Raw genomic sequence first — 19,493 nt, 5'->3', positions numbered from 1 at the left:
GGACAGGGGGTTCCAGTGTATGATAGGCTGAGGTTTGGGGGCTGAGGGGGGTGCAGGAGCGTTATGATGCTGCGGCCAGATGGGGAATTGGCCCCAATTGGGAGCTTGTTGGCCAGGCTTCATTTTAAAATAAAATATTATGTCAAACATAAAATGTTTCAGCGTTGTCTTTATTTATGAGGGACAGGGAACCGGTTCGGAGTTAGGGGTCACTGACCCACCCACAGAAAAGTCAGTCAGGGTCACACAAGTGAGATGTGAAAAAACAACTGCTCCAAAAACCCCCAAGCCTCACTAATGTGGCCCCAACTGTGCTGGTGGGGACAGAAGACAGGGTGCTGGGGGAGGGTGCAGGTGGGTGCTGGGGCAGGGTACTCGTGGGGGGGGTCTGGCCAGGAGGAGGGGACAGAGACAGCTGGGGCCAGTACCTGGGGATCCCTGGTCTCTGGAAGTGCACTAGCTACTCTTCTCCTCCCCTCCCCTCCCCCAATCTCCCTCCTCTTCCCCAGAGCCAGGCACACACACCCCTAATCCAATCCCCTTCCCCTTCCCCAGAGCCAGGCACACACACCCCTAACCCAATCCCAGCCCCCCAGAGCCAGGCACCGGCCCCCCCTCTACAACAATCCCCCTTCCCCCAACCTAATTCTCAGGTCCTGGAGCCACCGCTGCTGTTACAGCCACGCATCTCCCTCCAGACGCTGGGGCGAGTGCAGTGAACGGCTGGCGCACTGAGTGGCCAGCACGCCATGCACGCTCCTCCCAACCCCCCTCCTCCAGCCAGACACCTTCCCTCCCCACTCTAACCCAATCCCCCTCCCCCACTAACCTTATGCCCAGGTCCCGGAGCCGTCACTTGCGCCACCACTGCACCTGGAGCACCTGCGGCTGCCTACGCTCAGCAGCCGGCTGCTAGCAGGTGCAGGCTGATGCGGTGTGCGACCTGGCCTGCGCATACAGGATATGACGTAGTACACTAGGGACCGTGAGCAAAACGGCGCGGGCCATGAGCATGCATGCAGCTCACAGGGGCCCGGCTGCGAGAGCGACTGACCTGAGTAGTTCCAGGTTCCATCTCGGTTTCGCCAGGAGCCGCAATATTTTTCAGTATAAAAGAAAGAAGCCTCTTAAGGAGGCAGAGCAATAAGGAGCCTAGAAAGGCATGATTTATCATTCTCCAGAAATGGGATGCATTTATCAGGATAGCAAAGAAAAACCCTTCCAACTCCCCATCACTTGGAACAATTCATCACTTGAAACATCAGTAAATGGAGCACATTTGAAGCACATATTGATTTTGGTCCTTTTTTTGCAAACTGAACCAAGCCAATCAACTGCAGTATGCTGCAACATTTGGCTCCAAAGCTTGTTTAGGTTTCAAACACCCCAAATTCTAGGATACCACAACTTCAAAGACATGCACATCTGGGATTTGTATCTGTCCCTGTCAGTAGTTTAGATTACAGAGATGAATGGACAAAATCAGCACTCCTGCAATCACTTTTTGCCAATTCATTTAGTAAAAAACACTTCCAGAGAAGTTAGGTGACTCCTGATGACAGGGAATAAGACCCAGAACTTCTTCACCAACACGGACCAGTGCCAATTCCTGATTACTATGAGCCCTGTAGGAGCTATGTGGGAAACTGGTTCCTAAAGTGCTCTTAAAATGTGTTGGGTAAGGGAGAGTGATGACAGTTCACTCTGGATTTGCGGGTGCAAATCAAAGAAGTGGGGGGGGGGGGCGTCCCCACTTGCCCGGTCACTATGGATACCTTACAATGCTTTCCTTCCAGGGTGCCCAGCCTGGTATGCTCACAACCAGCTTGCAAGAATAAAGGTCACACCCGGAGTTGTCTGTGGGTTGGCCACGCCTGGCCTAGAGCATCAGGGTAAGTCACATATGCTCCCTGGGCATCTAAATCATATCTAATACAGAAAAGCTCTTAGTACTCTTCACTCTGTGATATCATACAAACATGGAGGAATATGTTGGCTCTCATTCTACTTTTTACATAAAAAAAATTGATCCTGAATCAAGACTGCAGGGCTGCAGTCTTAGACCTCATCTATTTTAGTTTCACCAGTGCAAATTTTCTAAGTCCATTTAACACGAAATCTGGTTACACCAATACAGATCTCCAATACTGATGTTCTCAAATTGGTTTAAATTACAATTCACTGGATGTAATGAATCTATATTAGAGGTTTTCACTGGTGTAATTGCATTAGTTTTAAACGGATAGTTATATTATTGTAAGTTTTCTAAAAGAGACAAACCTTTCAAAAATAATCTCCTTGTGAAATATGAGTATTCGTCTGTGAAGTCAAACCCCATCATGGAACATTTCGGATTCACATTTCTCATTATAAGTGCACATACATTTATTTCTCCCCAGAGAAAAATGGCTGGTTAGTTGAGTGATTTGCTTGATTCAATAATCTTTCATTTGTCTTTGAAAACTGTCTAAATATGCCTGTCACATTTAGATGATTTCTGGCTGTAAGCAGTAATGTTCAGTACAAAACAAAACAAAAAAGCCCAGATACACAATGCTTGTTTTATACTGTGGGATAAGGCTTTAAAAGTCTATAAAAGTACAATGAAAATATTCAAATTTAATCACACTTTCAATCTGACAGCAATAGAGAAATTAACATTAAACAGAGCACAAAAATTACTGAATGTATAAAATCACTATTTTATTTATTATACATAAAGACGTGAATATTAATCCCCACAAAATATCAAAGCATGTTATATATGTGTGTATACACACACACACACACACAGAAATAAATAAAATCAATATATTAAGGGTACTAAAAGATGTATTGTTAAGTATTGTAACATCCTTGTCCTATATTCTCGATACTATAAAATAATGTAACATTGACAGTTCTGGTTCATAACCAGCCAGTAGCAGAATTTGGAAGGGACACAAGAATAAGAGGAATTAATCTTCAATGAAGCAACAGGGAAATGCACACTTAAGTGATACTAAATGTATTGAACAACAAGGCCAATCTTAGAATCCCCAAATTATTTTTTATGATCTTGCTATTAATCTAATTGAAGTGAAGGGAAAAAATGTAACTCTTACCACCACAAACATGAAGCTCATCCTGTATCTCTCTGCTAATCTGTGCTGGAGTGACATACTCCTTTCCATCAAGGGTGTGCACTACTTCCAGCTGCTTTTCAGCAATCAGTTTAGCAACAATCTCTATGCAGTTACGTTCAGACAGCCTGTGAATGTTATAAAGAGGAACCAAGTAATTTTTAATGAGAACTTTCTAATTTGGGGATAAATAACTGAAGCTTTTCAACTGTTATAAACTGAAGGATTATTTTGCTGTTCTCTGCACACACCTTTTAGTATGTCAGTTTCATAAAATATCCTCATTCTCTTCTCATTTTAAAAACATGGGCTTGATACGTACTAATGCACATGCAAAAAATTAACTTTATTCATGATACTAGTATCACTGAAGTCAGTTTCCTTCCTGAATAGTTAACGTTTCAGGGAGACCATTCACATCAGCAAACTCAATCTCTGTTTGGAGTTTGTGTTTGAAATCACTTCAAACAAGTAAACAACTGCCCCCTTTACACCAATTAACATTGTTTGTCGAGACGAAGGCAATGAACTGCCAAAAGATGAGCTCTGCAGCGGATCCTCTGACGAGGACACACAGGAGGCCTCGCTGTCAATTTGAAACCCCGTCAACTTTATAGCGCGAGTTAACCTTTCACTGGGCGCTTTCTGCCAACCGCAGCGGCTACGCAGCCGAGCTAAGGATTTTCTACCCCAATTTCAGCGCAGTCACCCGGCGGCCTGCGGGATACTCGACCCCCCCCCCCCCCCCCCGCGGGGCTAGTGCGGCGCCTCCCGCTTCTCTCCCCGCGCCGGGCACAGGCCCCGAGCCGCCCCCCAGCACCAATCCCCCCGCCCCCCGCGCCCGGGGGTTCTGCGGGGGGTGGCGCAGCCGGGCTCCAGGCTGGGCTGCCGGGGGGGGGGGGCGCTCCAGGCTGGGCTGCCGAGCGGGGGGGGGAGGGGCGCCCCAGCCCCCTCACCTCTGCGCCGCCTCGGCGAACTGCGCGCGCTGGAAGTCGGCGGCCAGTCTCCGGATCTCCTCCCAGGCGGCCGCCATGGCTGCCCCCGCCGCAGCCCCACGTCAGCGCTAGCCGCCGGGCTACGGGCCGCGCGCTGGGACACATCGCGGCGGCGAAGGCGTTCGCCTGCCAATAGCGCCCCCTGGAGAGGAGAAGCCGCAGGGAAAGCGGCTCCAGGCTCAGCCCCGGGAGGGGCTTTCGTCCCGCGAGGAGCCCGCCAGGGACAGGAGCCTCGTTACAAACCTGCCCCCGCTAAACTCTCCAGCGCAGGCGACAGCGGCTCGCTCTGGGGGAAAGCACCGCCCCCTGTGCCCTGCCAACATGTTAATTGCTGAATGGGGTTCTCCATGCGCACCCACCTTGCCCCTCTGCCTGGCCCTCCCTGTGCCCTCTCCCTTGCAGGTACCACTGCCCCCCAGACATCAGCCCAGGGCCGGCTCCTATCCAGCCTGCCTGGGCAAGTCGTGGCACCAAGTGGGAGCCCCCTGCTGCCAACCACAGACCTGCCCTGGCGCATTGTGAGTCCATGCAGCCTGGCCCAGCCCAGCATTCCTATGGTCCATGGATGAAACTTGTCATAGAAATGTGAGCATGGAAAGGAAACGTTTCTTGATGGGGAGGGTTTCTCAGATCCCGGATGGATTAACCAGGAGTCTATAATCCTAGGGCTGGAACAGACCTCAGGAGGTCATCCAGTGCAGCCCTCTGCCGAAAGCAGGACCAACCCCAACTAAATCATCCCAACCAGGACTTTGTGAAGCCAGGACTTAAAAACCTCTAGAGATGGAGATTCCACCACCTCCCTAGGTAACCCATTCCAGTACTTCAACACCCTCCTAGTGAAATAGTTTTTCCTAATGTCCAACCTAGACATTCCACCACCGTAACTTGAGACCATTGCTCCTAGTTCTGCCATCTGCAGCTACTAAGAACAGCCTCTCTCCATCCTCTTTGGAACCTTCCTTCAGGAGGTGGAAGACTGCTATCAAATCACTTCTCTAAATAAGCCCAAATCCCTCAGCCTCTCCTCTTGGGCATGTGCTCCAGCCCCCTAAGTATTTTGGTTGCCCTCCACTGAACCCACTCCAATGTGTCCACATCCTTTCTGTAGTGGGGCCCCCATAACTGGACTCAGTACTCCAGATGTGGTCTCACCAGAGCTGAATAAAGGGGAATAATAATTTCTCTTGATCTGCTGGAAATGTTTCTCCTAATGCACCCTAATATGCCATTAACCTTCTTGGCTACAAGGGCACACCGTTGACTCATATCCAGATTCTCATCCACTGTAATCCCCTGGTCCTTTTCCGCCAAACGACTGCTTAGCCAGTCGGTCCCCATCCTGTAACAATACTTGGGACTCTTCCATCCCAAGTGCAGAACTCTGCACTTGTCCTTGTTGAACCTCATCAGATTTCTTTTGGCCCAATCTTCTAATTTGTCTAGGTCACTCTTGATCCCATCCCTGCCCTCCAACATATCTACCTCTTCCCCTAGTGTCATCTGCAAACTTGCTGAGGGTGCAATCCATCCCCTCATCCAGGTCATTAATAAAGATGTTGAACAAAACTGGACCCAGAACAGATACTTGGGGCATTCAACTTGAAACCGACCACCAAACAGACTTTGAGCCATTGATCACTACCTATTTGGCCCAACAATCTAGCCAGTTTTCTATCCACCTTACAGTCCATTTATCCAATGCATACTTCCGTAACTTGCTGGTGAGGTTATCATGGGAGACCATGTCCAAAGCTTTGCTAAAGTCAAGGTATATCACATCCAATGACTTCCCCATGTTCAGAGCCTGTTACTTCATCATAGAAGCTAATCAGATTGGTCAAGCATGACTTGCCCTTCGTGAATCCATGTTGACTATTCCTGATCACTTTCCTTTCTTCCAAGTGCTTCAAAATGGATTCTTTGAGGATGCCCTCCATGATTTTTCTGTTAAGGCTGACTGGTCTGTAGTTCCCTGGATTGTCCTTCTTCCCTTTTTTAAAAGATGGGCACTGCATTTGCCTTTTTCCAGTCATCCGGGACCTCTCCTGATCTCCACGAGTTTTCAAAGATAATGGCCAAAGGCTCTGCAATGACAATTGCCAACTCCCTCAGTACCCTCGGGTGTATTAAATCCAGACCCATGCAGGGCCGGCTTTAGGAAGTGCGGGGCCCAATTCGAACAGTGTTGGCGGCCCTCCCCCCTCACCAGGATTTTTTGTTCAGAAAAAAAAGGACACCCACACTACAAACCACAACCACACGCAAATATCATATCAGAAGTAGATCTGATCAAAATGTATATCAATATAGTTGAACTTTTTTTTTTAAAAGCCATCCTTTATTATGCAAAATTTTACACAAAATTAAATCAGTTGCCTTAAGTGTAGGTTAAATATTTTCAATTGCAAACTATCTAATCTTTTCAATAAAGTTTAAAATTTGATTTTTTTAAAGTTACCAGAGAGTATTGCAGTTTTCTGTTACATTGTTTTACTTTTTAAATAGTAAAAATGGAGTCTTTGTTAAGAAAGTGTCAGTTCTGTGGTCAAATTCCAGTCCTTAGTGATTTCAGCACCAATGATTTCACTAGGTAATATCGTACCTCACCACCACCATTGCCTCCTTTGCACTGCCCTTCAACACACGGACTGCATGTTGAGTCCAAGATCAGTCTACACAAGATTTTATCAATGATTTTTGCTCAAGCGATCACTGAGACAAGACATGGACTCTCAATTGATTCTAGTCAGCTCTGCCTTTAAACACTGGATGTAAAGTGTCAGATATAATTGAGGACTCCCAAATAGACGCTACATCACCAGAAATAAAACCTGTTTCTATCTTCTGTGACTTTCAGTTAGATGCGACTCACTATTCTCTGCTTAGTGTTCAAGTTATGGAAGGCCCTAAGCCAGGTCATATTAGGTTCAGGTCTTTTTCCTTTTAATCATACAATAAGGATAACAACATTTCATTCTCCCAGCTCCAAGTCTTAAGTGAGTTTCAACCCAAAAGAGCCAAAATTGATCACCTTGACACAGAAAGTGTGTCTACTGATCTCTGTGGCTCAGTAGGTATGTCTATATAAATAAGGTCCGCTTGTGAAGCCTTTTCCTACAGTTGACAGATGGCAGTAGATAGCTCATTCAAACCACTGGCTGATAATAGTTAGTCACCCTGACCAGTCATTAACCATAGTCATGGACTCATCCTACTCTCCATTGTCTCTGTTTCTCTGATGACCTGTGACAAAAAAGGAGGGTGGAAAGGGAAACTGAAGGGAGAGACCTCTCTAAATTCACCAATCAAAGAGCAGTATTGCCAACCCATAAATCACGAGGAACACTTACATAAAGTTATGAGAATGGTCTACAAATCATAAGATTTTTTAAAAATAAAACATGTTGGATTTTATTGGCCTTTTGTTTATTGAATATTTAGCGTTCATGTTTTAAAGCTTTCCTCTTTAGCTGTAAGGCCCAGAAGTATAGAGAACTTTTTTTAAATGAAAGCTGAGATTCCTACATAATCAATTGACTCCAGGCCTTTAGAAAAACAACAAATGTTTTGAGACTCATGGTAAAACAATGGAGGAATTCTTGTGAGCCCATGCTTTGCCCACAGTATAAATAGAAAACCACAATACCTTCTCCACTAAACATCCTAATGAGATACTGCAAATGGTGAACTGAATTCAACTTCTCCTAATAGGTATCAACCTAGTTTTTCATATTTGAGATGGGTTACCAGGAATCGTACATGACAATATGAAATCTTTCCACTCTCAAGTCAGCATATTCACAAAGCACCTATAATTTTGATCCATGCATTATTGGATAGTGAAAGAGAAAGGAGGGGAATTAGTGGAGATAAATGTTCAAATTAAAAAAAAAAAAAAGCCTGAAGGAATTAGGACTGGGCTGCTACATCTCCCGTTCAGAACTGACTGAGGGTATGTCTACACTACCCCCCTAGTTCGAACTAGGGGGGTAATGTATGCATACCGAACTTGCTAATGAAGCCCGGGATTTGAATTTCCCGGGCTTCATTAGCATAAAGCCGGCGCTGCCATTTTTAAAAGCCGGCTAGTGCGAACCCCGTGCCGCGCGGCTACACGCGGCATGGACTAGATAGTTCGGATTAGGCTTCTAATCCGAACTATCTGTGGTTACTGGCTTATATATTCTTCTCAATAAGGAGTCCCCAATCACATAGACCTGCCTTTTCCTAGTGACAGTGCGATTCTCTGGTCTATCTCTTGCTTCCTCTGGCTGCAAGTCCTTGCCATTCCTATTTTCCCTTGTAATCCTCTTTAACCCATTCTGTATCCTCCTAATGGTCATTATTGGTGTTGTCTCCCCTTTATCTATGGGACTAGCCACTCTTCTCTTCTTCCTTATCCTTCTATCTTCATTATCTACCTGCTGTACCCCTTCTTCATTCTCCAGCTCCACATACCTGTTCTTGAACCCTATTTTCCTTCACTGACCTATCTTTTCCTGTGCCTGGTTCTCTGAGTCACATGCTTCCACTGTCCATTTTCTTTGCCCAGCAGTCCCCCCTCTGAGGCCCTTGATCCTGCTTCCATCTGCATATATAAGCTTTCCCCTTCAGCCACGTCACGCCTTTGCTCCATCATCTGCTCAAACCCCCTTCTAAACTCAACCAGAGTTTCCACCTGCATCTCCAGTCCTCGGATCTTTTCTTCCATCAGCTCTATCAGGTGGCACTTCATGCAAACAAAACTGCTTTCAGGTACCCCCTCCAGAATCATGTACATACCGCAGCTACCACATCCAATCATCTTCCTTATGTTCTCTGCTACTTGGGCCATGGCCACTACTGCCTCTGTGTTTTATCTACTTTCTCACCAAAATCCTATTAGTCCAGTGAACACAAAAACAGACCAAAACACCCCCTCCACAGCAAAAACAAATCCCAAACAAGTCCCAATATCCAAACTCCCTTTACAAACTCCCACTCAAACTCCCCTGTTTACAGCTCTGTTTGCTGGCTCCTGTGCCGCTGCAGCTATCTATCACCTCTAGGGTGGGCTGGACAGCTGTTTAACACCTGCATAAGGTTTCAGGAAGGGGACAGTGTGGACTGCCTTCCTGTAGAGCCCCCATCAGAACTACTGTGCCCTCCTGGCTTAGGAAAAGAATAAACAGAAGGATTGGAAATTAACCCGCCCAGTTTCACGTCCCCTAGGCAGGGAATGAGCCATCTACATTAGGCCCCAGCTGGAATATCTCGTCCAGTTCTGGGCACCACATTTCAGGAAACATGGAGAAACTGGAGAAAGTCCAATGAAGATCAATACAAAAGGTCTAGAGAACATGAGATATAAGGCAAGGCTGAAGAAATTGGTCTTGTTTACCTTCGAAAAGAGAAGACCAAGAAAGGACATGAGAGCAGCTTTCAAGTATCTAAGGGTATGTCTATACTAGCCCCCTAGTTCGAACTAGAGAGGCTAATGTAGGCATTGGAAGTTGCAAATGAAGCCCGGGATTTGAATTTCCTGGGCTTCATTTGCATCTTCCCGGGCGCCGCCATTTTTAAATGTCCCTTAGTCCGAACTCCGTGCCCGCAGCTACATGTGGCACGGAGTAGGTAGTTCGAATTAGGATCTCTAATTCGAACTACCATTACTCCTCGTTCCACGCCATTTTTAAATCCCCGGTAGTTCGGACTCCGTGCCTGCGGCTACACGCGGCACCGAGTAGGTAGTTCGAATTAGGCTTTCTAATTCGAACTACCTACTCCGTGCCGCGTGTAGCCGCGGGCACGGAGTCCGAACTACCGGGGATTTAAAAATGGCGGTGCCCGGCAAGATGCAAATGAAGCTCGGGATACATTGCCTACATTAACCACCCTAGTTCAAACTAGGGTGGTAGTGTAGACATACCCTAGGTTACCTCTCTCATCCAGTAAGTGCCCCACAACCTCTCTGATCACCCTCTTATTGATAACATGCCCGTAGAAACCTTTCTTGTTATCCTTCACATCCCTTGCTAGTTGCAATTCCAGTTGTGCTTTTACCTTCCTGATTACACCCCTGCATTCTTGAGCAATATATTTAAACTCCTCCCTAGTCATCTGTCCAAGTTTCCACTTCTTATAAGCTGCCTTTTTGTATTTAAGCTTCCAAGGGTTTCCCTGGTAAGCCAATCTGGTTACCTATCATATTTGCTTTTCTTACTGCGCATCGGGATGGTTTCTCCCTGTGCCTTCAATAAGGTTTCTTTAAAATACTGCCAGCTCTCCTGGACTCCTTTCCCTTAATGTTAGCATCCCAGGGGATCCTGCCCATCAGTTCTCTGGAGGAATCAAAGTCTGCTTTTCTGAAGTCCAGGGTAGGTATTTTGCTGCTCTCCTTTCTTCCTTTTGTCAGGATCTTGAAATCTACCATCTCATGATCACTGCTGCCCAGGTTGCCACCCAGATCTACTTCCCCTACTAGTTCCTCCCTGTTTGTGAGCAGCAGAGCATTGTGCACAGCCCCTGGTCGATTCCTTCAGCACTTGTACCAGGAAGTTATCCCCCAACATTCTTCAAAAACTTCCTGGATTGTCTGTGTACTGCTGTATTGGTCTCCCAACAGATGTCAGGGTGATTAAAGTCCTCCATGAGAAACATGGCCTGTGATCTGGAAGCTTCTCTTAATTGTCTGAAGAAAGCCTTGTCTACCTTATCCACCTGATCTGGTGGTCTATAGCAGACACCTCCACTAGGACCCAGAGTGTAGAAAATTGTGTCTGCTGCTGGTGCATATGTATTCTCTCTGCTCTAGATGCACAGAGATGGTGGAGTGCTGTGCTGGAGGAAGGAGGGCACAAGAGACATAATAGGCAGGCAGGAGACAAGGTGAGAGGGAATAACAGAAAGCAGCAGGAGCTTCAGGGAAAGAGTGGAGGAGAAGCCTCTTATGTACCTCTCTAGCACCCCCAGGAGCCTGGACTGATTAACACCAGCTTCTCAGGGAGCTTCCTGTTTCCTGCTGCTTCCCTAAACCCACTTGAGGAGAACAGGCAGTCAACTGAAGTAGTAGGAGCCAGTTAGGCCCTTAAGATGTTGATATCTTCCCTCACTCAGGCCCTGCTACCAGCATGTTTATTTGTTCCCTTCAACTGAGTGATGAGAGCCACTATAGCTGGCACAGAAGAGCAGTCATGAGTGAAAGATGAAAACGCCCCTCTGGGGCAGCATTCAGAAAAAGAAAGCAAGCAAAGGAAGCTTTTCTATCTAAGCAGGAAGGAGCTCTCCTGAGATACATAGACACAAATGTTCACGGTGAGCCTTCAGGCCTCAGTGAGCATGTGAGTGGTGACGAGATGCCTGATCTTCCAGTTAGTGAGAGTGCAGGTGATCTGGCAGCTACTGCAGCATCCATATCTCCATCTCAAATGGATGTAACCATGCACATTCCTGAAGAAAAGTGTAGATCAGAGAAGAGTGTGGTGGAGGCCCAAGAAACAGGTGCTGCTGAGTTTCGTTCCTTTAGTCTAGATGATCCAGGACTGTGGACCCACTTGAACAGTAGCCTGAGGGACTTCCTTGTACTGCATGGGCCACAGCAAGTGAAAAACTTCATGTTCCCCAAAGACTATGAAAATAGAAGTTTCCATTCAACACATTACTGGCATGAAAGCTCCAATGGAGATAAAGTGGAGAAGCTATGGCTTATGTACTCAAAAACCCAGAATGCAGCAAATCACCAGAGAGCATTCCATAAGTGGAAAGAGCTTGAGATGAGACTAAGATTAAAGGCCACCATAGATGATCATCATCAAGAGAAGATTGCATCAGAGTCTCTTTACTAGCAAAATGTTCTGAGAAGGCTCATTGCCTTTGTGAGACTGCTTGCTACTCAAAACCTAGCACTGCGTGGCGCTTCAAATCAGCTGTATGTGCCAAACAATGGAAACTTCCTTAAAATTGTGGAGCTGATGGCTGAGTTTGATGCTGTACTCCAGGAGCATCTAAGAAGAGTCACCACCCAAGAAATGTACACACACCACTACCTTGGAAAAACAATTCAAAATGAGATCATACAGTTACAGACAACAAAAGTCAAACAGAAGATTGTGGCAGATCTGAAGTCAGCAAGATATTACTCTGTTATTGGACTGCACACCTGACATCAGCTATACGGAACAAATTGCTTTAATGGTGCATTTTGTAACAACAACAGAACCTAGTGAAAATGTTCCTGAAATGGTGACTGTCAGAGAACATTTTCTAGAATTTATTGACATTGGTGATACTACAGGAGCTGGTATGACAAATGTGCTTCTTAAAAAAATGGAAGATACGGGAATTGCGATAGCTGACATGAGAGATCAGGGCTATGATAATGGTGCCAACATGAGAGGAAAGAACAGAGGAGTGCAGACGCGGAACTGAGAGTTATACCCTTGAGCTTTTTTTGTCCCGTGCAGTTCTCATTCATTGAACTTGGTGGTCAGTGATGCACCATCAGCTTCTAGTGAGGCTGCTGAATTTTTTAATGTAATTCAAAGCATCTATGTATTTTTCTCTGCATCAACTCATCAATGGCAAATTTTGAATCAACATCTGGGAACATCCTCTCTGACACTGAAACCACTGAGTGCCACATGATGGGAAAGTCGAGTGGAGGTGATAAAGCCTATCAAACACCAAATTGGGAAGATAGATGATGCAATAGTTGCCATTATAGAGGATAATGCTATGATAGGAACTGTTCATGGGAGAACAGTGTCAGAGGGAAATGGAATCACCAGAAACATACATAACTTCAAATTTCTGTGTGGCTTAGTGTTGTGGCATGACATACTGTTTGAAATAAATGTTGTAAGCAAGAGACTCCAAGATATTGACCTTGATCTATCTGGAGCAATGGAACAACTGGACAAAGCAAAGTCATACCTACAGTCTTACTGGTCAAATGAGGGATTTCAAAACATTCTGAAGAGTGCACAGAAGTTGGCAGAGGAACTTCACACTGAAGCTATTTTCCCACCCATTCAAGAATACAAGAGTCACCAAAGAAGAAGACATTTTGATTACGAGGCATGGGATAATCCCATAAGAGACCCCAAACAACAATTCAAAATTGAATTCTTTAACCAGGTGCTAGATTGTGCAATACAGTCAGTTGAAGATCGTTTCATGCAGCTCAAGGAACACAGCAGCATATTTGGGATGTTGTATGATATTTCAAAACTCTTCACTGTATCTGAAGAAGACCTACACCAGCAATGCAGGGCACTAGAGACAGTGTTGACACATGATGACATGCGCGATATTGATGCGAGTGATTTAGGTGATGAATTGAAAGCCCTTTCAAGATACATTTCAGCAGGATCTACTCCAAAGGCTGTTCTGGAATATATATGCACAAATAAGACGACCACCCTCTTTCCAAATGCTTTTGTTGCTCTGCGCATACTTCTAACACTTCCTGTAACAGTTGCCAGTGGAGAACGCAGCGTCTCCAAGCTGAAGATAACAAAAACACATCTACGCTCCACAATGACACAGGAGAGGCTGGTTGGCCTTGCAACCATCTCAGTAGAGCATGAGCTGGCCCAGACTGTGGATCTTCAGGAAGCAATTCAAATCTTTGCGACCAAGAAGACATGGAGAGGACTGATAAAAATGCCAGTGTTTACTATTCAGACAAGAAAAGCTACATTTGCTGTTCAGGCATTTGAAAGTTAAGTGTTACTTAAAATTTTTGAACAAGGCATTTTAAGTTGTTAATTCTCCTTTATTGGGGTAGGAAGCAGAGCAGTACCATGAGAGGAGTAGAGCAGGAAGAAGGCAGAATCGAGACCTTTCAAAGTTTTGGCCCAAGAGAGGGGATATGGGGGTGTCATTTGAGCTCTACCCCTCAGGTGCCAAAATGTTGTAGGCTGGCCTGAACAGTTTATACCCTTCCATGACAGTGCTCCAGTCATGTGAGTCATCCTACCAAGTCTCTGTTATTCCAATTAAATCATAGTACTTTGACTGTGCCAAGGCTTCTAATTCTTTCTGTTTGTTTCCCAGGCATTCTCCTCCTTTGTTGCTCCTTCCTCCTTGTGTTTCTTCCCAGTATCCCACTTCCCCACTTACCTCAGGGCTTAGGTCACCATCCCCCCAATGAACCTAGTTTAAAGCTGTCCTCACTAGGTTTTCAAGCCTGCCCATGAAGATGCTCTTTCCTCTCTTGGTTAAGTGCATCCCTTCTCTTCCTAGCAATCCTTGTGCCCAGAACAGAGTCCCATGGTTGAAGCAACCAAAGCCCTCTCTCCGACACCACCTGTGCAGTGATTCAGGAATAGCTAAATTCTTACCCCACCTTAACCCGTATAACTATTCAAGTGTAGACTAAATTTTGCCTTACCCAAGGTAGCTAACTCCATTTAAACAAACCACCTTTCACCTACTCTAGGAAAAGCCTTGTCTCAGGTTGAGTGTCTGGGATTTGCTCACTCTTTATGCTTGAACAGAGAGAGCAGCAGTCTGGACTCAGTCGGAAAAGCACTCTGCCTTCCGAGCAAAACAGACATAGTGATGTGCAATTGGGATTTGCCTTTGCAATGTGAAATTGACCAGTAGAACTGACCCTCATATCTAGAATAAAAGTAGGCGGTGTTGCTGTAGCCTTTATCTCTGTTGATCCCAGTATTTTAGAGAGAATATAATATCATTGTATTTTATACAATGTGTTTTTGTTATCTTCAGCTTGGAGAAGCTGCGTTCTCCACTGGCAACTGTTACACGTGGGGTAATATAATTTATTGGGACAACTTCTGTTGGAAAGAGAGACAAGCTTTTGAACCTACACAGAACTCTTCTTCAGGTCTAGTAAAGTGACTTGTTTCAATATTGTTTCTGTCCCTATATTTTTCTGGTAATTTTTCCTGTGCATATAAGCTGTGACTTGGAAAAGCAGAAGAAATGCCGAAGAACAGCAAATAAATATAAAAAATTGAGATTTATGAGTACATTAAAAATATAATTTGTAAATACCAGGCCATGCTGTTTAGTGAGCACTCGAAGCTGGATTTTTTTTTAAAAACAAGACATGCCATTCTCTTTGTATATATGTGTGTGCACACTTTGTATTTAGCAGATATTCTCAGGTGGTCTACACTACCGCAGAAAGTCAACCTAAGGTACTCAACTCCAGGTAGGAGAATAATGTAGCTGGAGTCAATTAGGATAAAGTACAGGGTCAACTGCAGTAGGGTCTGTGGTCAATTTGGTGGGTCTTCACTAGATCTGCTAAGTCGACCACCAATGGATTGATCTCACTGCTGTAATATTGATGTAGCCCAGACCTGAAGAAGAACTCTGTGTAAGCCTGAAATCTTCTCTGTCTCATGAATAGAATTTGGTCCAATAAAAGATATTACATCACCTAACTTGTCTTTCTAATATCCTGGGATGAACATGGCTACAAAGACTCTGTTTGTCCACTGATAATTTCGACATCTAAATGTTATTCATATAAACATAGGTATTTCTACTATACAAGTCATGATGATATTCAAATCAAATAAAACCATTTGTGGTTAAGAAGCTATAATCAATTTATTTAATTATCTCATATATACATATACAATCACAGTGAACTGAACTCTTAATATTATTAGCATATGCTTGTGAACTGAGAAATATACAGTAGTTGTACTGGGTATAAATAACATTTATTGGGTACATATTTCAGTTCTCTCTAGTATTTTGAGCTTTATTGATTCCAGAATCATGAATATCACAAAAGTTACCTTAATAAGTTGTTTCAGGAAATGTACACTTAAAACGAAGATTTATATGGGCTTAACGGAGATAATTGTTTCAAAATTATTTATATTAATATTGTAATAAGAATTGTCATATTACTTGATGAATGCAAACTTGTACTATGTAATATGATCCACATACAGTATCCTATTGATTCACTTTGAGAGCATCAAATCTCCATCTTAATTATGAAAAATGAAAGAAAATTATGGGGAAAATTAATGCTGTCAAAATGAATCAATACTATACGCGAGTGTGATGGGGTGGAGGTGCCCCACACTCCAGTCCCACTGGCAGCTGCTTATTTGGAAGCTCTCGTGGCAGAGGGCGGGGTAGCAGTGCCGGCAGCTGTTCCTGGGAGGCTGCCCCGTCAGGACGCCCATGTACCACCTGCGGGCCGGGCGCTGATGTGGGGGGCGTAACGTCGGCCCACGGCCCCGCCAACAGACCGAAAGTAGGGCCACGCCGGAAGGGGCGGGACCTGACGGTCTGGGAGTCGGCGCAGGGATTTAAACCCCTGGAGGTGCGGCAGAGGGGGGAGGCACGAGAAAGCGGCCTCTCGCCAAGGCCCAGCAGTGGTTGGAACCCAAGGCAAAGAGGTGAGCCTGGAGACAAGGTGATATCTGACCGCGGAGAGAGGAAGTAGCCCAGGGCAGGCAAAGGGAGCCTGCGGGCTGGCGAGTTACGGAGGACGCCCCGCCAGCCGGACCGGACAGCAGAAGCGTCCATGTCCTTAGGGCCCTGGGCTGGGGTCTGTGAGAGGGGGTGGGTCCAGACCCCCCCCTCCCCGTGGCTGGTGAGAGACCGGTCCCTGCTTAGTGGTCCGCGAAATCCCAGGCAAGTGAGGACCCGGCGAGCTTTGGACAAAACAGACTCGAACGCTGAAGGGTGCTCAAAAAGGGTAAAGGAAACACGGGGGAAGGGGAAGTGGCACCGGGCGAAAACGGGGCGCACGGCCCAACATGTTTACAGTGAGACACAAAATACCTTACAAAGTTTCTTATTATAGTACCCAGAAAAGATCATAGTGACTATTCTAAGTTCCATTCTTATAGGAGTTAAAAGTTCTAGTTCATCAAGGAATTAAAGAAACATCTTAATTTTGCTGCTGCTGCTGCTCTGAGGTACTGAGGCATTATTTATCATAGGAACTATTCCTGAGCAACTGAATAGCGCAACTGCTGACTGCCAACCTGGAAAAGAAATTATACAATAAATGGCCACTAATAACAGCCTGTTGGACAAATTACATCTTGTAAAGAGCTAAAAAACTTGTTTTGTTAGTAACGATAGGAATCAGGAATCAGCAGGAATCAGGGATACTACACCTAAAATTGCTCATTTTGGTGATCCTTAAAATGATGCATTATACACATCTCTGTGGAGGGTTGGATATAAGAAGGGGCAAGATCATAGCCTTATATTTTCCATTTGGCAACTATGTGGAGCCCTTGAATGTATGGGGGGAACATTTCACTATAATCTGGCCAACCTTACATAAGCAACCTCACCCAACCTCACCCAAGCAAAAGCTTTCCAAAATCAGATGTGTTTGCATTCTTCCACTTTCCTTCTGTGTCTGAATTCATGCGTACGTTAGCTGTGTTTTTATATTCTGCAGTGAAGTTCCCCTTTTTATGTTCTTATTTTTTAAAAGGACTATATAAATAAATAAAATGCAGCAGTATAATGATGCAATCAAATCATATAGGCTATTTGAGATAATTCGTGATCCAACAAGAATGTTCCAATGTCTCATCCTCCACTGATCAAACTGTTAGAAAACAAAGAGTGGAAGCTTTTGAAAGAATGTACAAGGGGAAAAGAACCTGTTCAGTACAGACTGTGTGTATATGGACAGTGTCTGGCCAAGAAGGTGCAAGAAATCACAGAGAAGTAGCCCAGAAGTGTGAGGCAGTAGAGGGAAGTGAAGGAGGACAGGACAAGATTGCTGCGAGAGGGTCCCTGGTCAGGACCCAGAGTAGTGGGCAAGTCTGGGTCCCCCCACTTCCTCCTTGTACTGCACCTCACTATATGAAAGAATGGCCTTTATAGTCAGCGATTTGCCCCTGAGGTGAGGGACTAGACATTGGCTGCAGTTGGCTTTGGTGCCAGGTGCAAGACTGGGGACTGTTGATACATACCTGCTGAAAGGGAAGAAAGGGGAGAAAGACTGGAGTAGTGGCCAAAGGGCAGTGTCCTTAGGAAGACAGTATGGTCCAGGGAGTGTCCAGAACCAAAGGGTAATAGTGGGTGCCAGGAGAGGACATTCTGAGGTTTGACTGAGCTAATTTTCAGAGTGACCAGCAGGAGGCATTGCACCAGTGAGTCATGAATCATGACAATACTAGTGTGTAAAACTTTAGCTGTTGAATAGCTAGGGAATAAAAGCTGAAGTGTTTGTGAGTGACATTGAACATTTTAAGATGGATGATGAATTCATTAGCAAATCTACAGGATGATATGGGAACATTTTATTGGTTATATGTAAAGGATGGGAGTATTGGTTGTGCATTTACAGCATGCTGTGAATGATGTTTATGTGTGCTTGGAGTAGCCTTTTAAAAATATTAATTGGGATATAGAACATACATTAAGAGCACAATACCTCCACTGCACTGGCTGAGTGTGTCATGAATAAAGGCAGTCCCTTTCTTTGTCACTGGCCTTCATAAAGGCAACATTATAAATAGTTTTTCTTTCACTGTACTTTTCTCATTTTATGTCCTGTCTTTTTTTCTTTCTTTTGTTCATGAGCTAGCAGCTGTGCTGAATACTAATGAGACAGCATATAGTTCAACCTCAGGCAGCCTTTTCGACATAATTTCTTTGGTTACTAAACAGCAATCCTGCAATTAATTAGTCTGCCTACCTACCTGTGGATTAATACCCAGAATCAGTCTTTTCTTAGCAGGAAATGTGTCTTTTCTAATAATGATTCCTTTCTAGGTCAAAGCTTTAATGAATGCACAATCCCTGCAACAGCACATACAAACAAGCAATTGTATTTATATGTTGCACAGAGTAAAATAAGAATTCCATGTGCAGCTGTCTGATTTGTGCACAAATAGATAACTTACACATGCAATTTAGATACCTATAATTGAATATATATAATACTTACTATTTTTTGAAACAATTACCTTTTATTTTTGTAGATATATCTAATAGGGATTATTTATTCTTCTCTAACTCATTGAAGTCCAAATTCTATCTTGTTTGGGAATGATGTTTTTCTCCATTTGAATTGGAAAACTGAATATATCAAAGCATTTTGATGAGTTAACTCCCATACTGTGTGATGAATTAAGCCTCTTTGATCTTCCTCCAGGAAGACTGTAAAATATACTTCCTGAGGTTTACTATAATCATTTGTTTCACTCAGTCTTTGAATGCCATGCAAAATATGTAAGGAGAGGAAAGATATATTTTTGAACTTTTTCAGGCTCTCATTCAGTATTAAGTCAAATTTACTGACATATTAGTATGACAAGCTGAACAGAATCAAAGCTACTGTAGTAATAATTGGGCCTATACATTTATTCTTAATAGTGAACTGAGCTGTAAAAAGTGAGTGAAAGTTCACAAAATATAACAA

General features: G+C 44.5%; 1 protein-coding gene across 2 annotated transcripts in view; it reads right to left on the bottom strand.

Annotated features, from left to right (window-relative positions):
* Positions 1-4,235, bottom strand: part of UFL1 (UFM1 specific ligase 1) — a 38,156-nt gene extending 33,921 nt beyond the window's left edge. For both annotated transcript variants that reach the window (XM_075923904.1, XM_075923905.1), the window contains exons 1-2: positions 4,079-4,235; positions 3,105-3,250 (exon numbers count right to left, since the gene is read on the bottom strand). In XM_075923904.1, the coding sequence (XP_075780019.1) occupies positions 3,105-3,250; positions 4,079-4,155 (223 nt within the window). In that variant the 5' untranslated portion in view covers positions 4,156-4,235. The remainder of the gene's footprint in view (positions 1-3,104; positions 3,251-4,078) is intronic.
* Positions 4,236-19,493: the final 15,258 nt, after the last annotated feature.

Source organism: Pelodiscus sinensis, chromosome 3, assembly GCF_049634645.1.
Source record: "Pelodiscus sinensis isolate JC-2024 chromosome 3, ASM4963464v1, whole genome shotgun sequence".
NCBI lineage: Eukaryota > Metazoa > Chordata > Testudines > Trionychidae > Pelodiscus > Pelodiscus sinensis.
This window is presented reverse-complemented; position numbering and strand designations above follow the sequence as displayed.